This window comes from Ipomoea triloba, chromosome 13 (assembly GCF_003576645.1).
Source record: "Ipomoea triloba cultivar NCNSP0323 chromosome 13, ASM357664v1".
NCBI classification, from domain to species: Eukaryota; Viridiplantae; Streptophyta; class Magnoliopsida; order Solanales; family Convolvulaceae; genus Ipomoea; species Ipomoea triloba.
Window position 1 is genome coordinate 27,904,167 of NC_044928.1, and position 4,970 is coordinate 27,909,136.

At 34.6% G+C, this 4,970-nt stretch overlaps 1 protein-coding gene across 1 annotated transcript; it reads left to right on the forward strand.

Moving 5' to 3' along the window:
* Positions 1-2,536: 2,536 nt before the first annotated feature.
* Positions 2,537-4,382, forward strand: LOC116003148 (transcription factor MYB108). Its single transcript, XM_031243313.1, has 3 exons — positions 2,537-2,896; positions 3,219-3,348; positions 3,437-4,382. The coding sequence occupies exons 1-3, from the start codon at positions 2,728-2,730 to the stop codon at positions 4,131-4,133; spliced, it is 996 nt and encodes a 331-aa protein (XP_031099173.1). The 5' UTR covers positions 2,537-2,727; the 3' UTR covers positions 4,134-4,382.
* The last annotated feature ends 588 nt before the right edge of the window (positions 4,383-4,970 follow it).

Here is a 4,970-nt window from a genome sequence, read left to right on the forward strand (position 1 = left end):
TGTATGCATCATTTTCCAATTTTACGGTTGTAGGTAGAGGCTTAGATCAAAAGTATTACGGACCATTTTTATACAAATTTGTTTAGGGAACGAGATGCTTTAGTTTGACAAAGTAAATTTATTAATGCGTTCTAGTGTTCATTTAGTTCGTTCTATATATCTATTCTTAAATATTATATTCTCTATGATTGATTAAACATTATAAAGCTATTTTAAGTGCAAAATTAACATCCCATTAGAAAAAGAGTTAAATAAGTCACCAAGTTTTAAAAAAAAAAAAAAAAAAAAGTCACCAAAGTATATCAAATAATACAATTCAGCCTTTAACTTTTTTTTTTTTCATTTAAAAAAAAAACTCAATTGAGGTATCTTAAATCGGTAAAAAAAAAGTACAAATTGAGTCAGAATTTTACTTATGCAAATTAATGTAGATATGACATTGGCTGACCTTTTATGTGGGTTATTATTCTGATATGGTAATTACTTGACGATGACTTGATATAATTTTAAAACTATTAGTAAGAATTTGTATAATTTTTTTTAAAAATATTACTAGTCCCTACACAACAAACAACAGGTTGCATGGCAGCCCCTCGTCTTATATTGGACGAGCCCCTCACGTGCTAGATAGGAACTAGCAATTAATCTGCATCCATGAATTTTTTTTAAAAAATAATTTTATTTTTTGGAAAAAGATTACTAATATTTTAAAATTATATCAAGTCACTACTACGGATGTAAAATAATCATCACATTAAAATAATAGTACACATGTATATTTAGTCAACGTCAAAATAGTGATAACTTGAATTGCTGAATAAGTAAAATTAGGGTTCAAATGCATTTTATTTTCTATTAATTTAAGAGATCTTAATAAAAAATTTTGTAAGTAGATGATTTAGTTACACTATTCGATCCAAAAGTTTTGTAGTTGATATTTTTTGAAAAACTTATTATTATTCAAGAAGCTCTACTGAACCAAATAATACTCAACAACAATTCATCACTATCATAGGTGGCCTGGAAAATGTTATGAAACCGTGCATTGCTCCCGAAAGGGTATATTCCCAACTTTCTAAGTCAATACTAAATTTAGTTTTCAATTTTTTAAAAGATTTGTTCAAAAATAATTACGTTTAACTTCCATAGTCATTCATCATATAATTCGTCTCACTATTGTTAATTCTATGGAAAAATTGTAAGCTTTAAATAGTATTTCCTATAATTAACAAAGAACGATTGCCAACCCAATTCAATAGTGATGATCGAAAGCTATAATATGAATTGGGTTTGGTAATTCGGGTCATGCCTACATCAGGTTCAGGTTACTAAACTCAAAATTTTGCTAGGCCGAAAATTTTTAAAAGTTGTGTACTTGTTATGTCATTTAATAAACAATTAATTAGTTGTCAATTATTAGAAGTTGACATTGAGAATTTATACTTTGGATATTATGTTCGGGTCTCAGGTATGATTCAAAATAAAAATCATTCATCGATAACCCAAACCAATTTAAGCTATTTTATAATTGGGTGAGTTCGAGTCATGTTTGAAATAAAAATATTCACTTGAGGCCCGAACCAATTTAAACTATTCTCTACTCTAGTGAATTCAGATTTCTCAATTTTATTAAACCTGACCCAAACTTTCATAAATCGGGTTGAACCTGATTAAAATTCATGTTAAAATATATCAGCTCCTAGCAGGATTAATTAATGCTTAAAATTTAAATGAGGTTAACAATATAATTGCTCTTGATACAGGATATATATTGCATTTGGAATTTATAAAAATATATCAAAATTGTTATAGATATGCTCCCACATCTTTTAAATACATCTCACACCATTGATTGATAATTTGTTCTCATTTTTTACGCTAACATCAATAGTCATACCTTAGCTTACCTTTTAGGTGTTGCCCCAACTGTTGTTTTCAATAGTGGTGGTCTCAACTCTCAATTTCCAATTAATATGACCATAGATCCAGTGTGTTTGATTTTTCGAGTAACGTTAAGTATTTGACTTATTTTATTCGGTTCACCTTCATCCATCTCTATCATTAAGTTATTCAACTTCAATTCGATTATGCATTCTAATCCCTGACAGTTTGAAACGGAGCAATTTAATAAATGTAAATAAAATAATAAGAAAAAGTAAAAAAGAAAAAAAAATGTGCGTGTTAACTTGTTCAAGCTAAGGTATACAAGTGGAAAGTCAAAAGTTCAGTGACAACTTGTTTTTTAAAATAAAAATGGAAATTAGAAAAAGAAAAAGGAAAAAAAAAGAAAAAGAAAAAGAAAAGGAAAAAGAAAATCCGTTTCCACGGAAGGGAGATGGGATGGGTGGCGAGTCAAAGTGTCAAAACTTCAAAGTCATCCTAAAACGCTACAACTAAACTAATCATCGACACTTAACAATAATAATAATCGAAATTACCACACAAAAACGAGTTTAAGTGTTTATAATACACTTCCCTGTTTGCGGCTTTGTGCCACCTTTTTCACTCTATATAAAGCCCCACCACCTTCTCTATCCTCTCGTGCTCTCTCATCTTTTAATCTTTCACTTTCTCTCTCTAAAACTCTCATTTCTCTCTCTCTCTCTCTCTCCGATCAAACAAATCAATCGACAGTACGCCTTTTTCATATCACTCAATTCAATTCCTTTCTCCGATCCATTCCCTGTCAATTTTCTAGATTATTATTCTACTTTCCAATTCCATTCCATGGATCACGTTAAGGGCGGCGGCGCGTACAAGAGCGTCGCTCAGCAGCAAGCGGAGGACGATGCCGACCTCCGGCGAGGCCCGTGGACCGTCGAGGAAGACTTCACGCTCATCAACTACATCGCTCACCACGGCGAGGGCCGCTGGAACTCCCTCGCGCGCTGTGCCGGTGCGTGCGCGCGTGCGCCTTTATTATGTTATTTGAATTTGAATTTAATTTTACTTTCGGGAGGAACCAATGGTATTTGGTTCATGTGATATGGTTTTGTGTTCCTTTCCGTACGTGAAATGGAACTTATCCAATAAAGCTAAGGGGAAATTGAAATGCGAGGATTTCAACCCAAAAAAAGAAAAGAAAGTGGAAAAGTGAAATTGGTCCTTTTTATTTCGCCACTTGATTTTTAGCTTTTAATCTCAAACTTTACCAAAGCCTAGCTTTCTTTCTTTCTAGTATATATATAATTTTTTGGCTAACCTGTTTGATCAAACAGGTCTGAAGCGTACCGGAAAAAGTTGCAGATTACGGTGGCTAAACTATCTCCGGCCGGACGTCCGGCGTGGGAACATCACTCTAGAGGAGCAGCTCCTTATTCTCGAACTGCATTCTCGTTGGGGCAATCGGTGAGTTTTCCGATAATATATAATGTTGCGGTTTTGGAGTTTTAATTTGATTTGGAATTAAATAATGAATTTTGGTTTTGGAAATTAGGTGGTCGAAAATAGCACAACATTTGCCGGGGAGGACCGACAATGAGATTAAGAATTACTGGAGGACTAGAGTGCAAAAACACGCAAAGCAGCTGAAATGTGACGTGAACAGCAAGCAATTCAAGGACACCATGCGCTATCTATGGATGCCGCGCCTAATGGAGAGAATTCAGGCCGCCGCCGCAAACGCCGCCGTCTCCTCCTCCACCACCACCTCCGCAAACTCCGACGGCGCCGCCGCCTACATCCACAACCCCCTCGACATCTCCGCCACGTCAGACCCCGCCCCGCCGGGGATGCAACAACACCCCAATACCGTCGCCCCAACCATCCCCGATTACAACGCCGCCGCCGCCGCCGCCGTCAACTTCCCCTCCGACAACTCCTCCACCGCCGCCTCCTCCGACTCCTTCTCCGACCTCACCGACTGCTGCGGCTACAACTTCCACGTCACTCAAGGCGCCAACCACGACTACTATCAACCAAACAATAACAATCACTTCGGTTACGGAGAATCCTTAACCAGCCCCACCGGATTCTTTAACCCGAACCTAGACTTCCAAATGATGGACAACAATAACAACAACAACCAGTGGATGGACGGCGCCGATGTCGTCTCCGACAACCTATGGAACGTCGAAGACATGTGGTTCTTCCAACAACAATTCAACAACAACAACAACAATAGCCACCCTTGAATGAAAGCTACTCATCATAGTTCGATGTGATACAGACACAACAAAAATACAGATGAAGATGATATATGAGGTCGGAGATCAGACGATACACACAACCAAACAAAAAAAAATTAGCTAGTATGGTCAATTAGAACACATGGCCGGTGTAGAATTTGTGGAGAGACACAGGTCTAATTTATTTATTGTGGATTTTTAATTTTTAATTGTAATTTTAATTTTAATTTTAATCAGGGTTGTATTTTTTTTTTCTCTTTCGGAGTTGGGATTAATGAGATTTTAAAAAATTAATTTGTAATAACCCATTAACCCCATGTTATTTTAATCATATTATTCTTGAAATCAAATTTTTTTCTTATTTTTCTTAAATATTCACTCTGGGAATGATTCTTTGTTTATATTATAAACAAAATAAAGAAGAATTAATGAAGGAATAGAGGGAAAGCATGATATTTAGTTAAAAAATTATAATTAAAATAAGAATAATAAATAAAATATATATAGTTGGAGGAATGAATAATTGGTTCCACTATCTAAACGACTCATGAAAAATGTCATTGTTACTTGTTATTCTAATGTTATTCCATGTCATGGAATTTCCAAAACATAGGCTATGGGGCCTGAATCAGATTAAAATTAAAGAGCTTCTCATTGTTCTAGATTAAGGGGAGAAAAGTTAACCCAAGCAATGATTTAAGGACGTGGCATATTCTAATCTATACATTTATTATTTTTATTAAATAATATTATTATTTATTTAATTAAAATAATTGTTGTTTTTTAAATAAAAAGAAAATTACTTTGATATTTGTTATGATACCGTGTGAATGCCACCTGAGT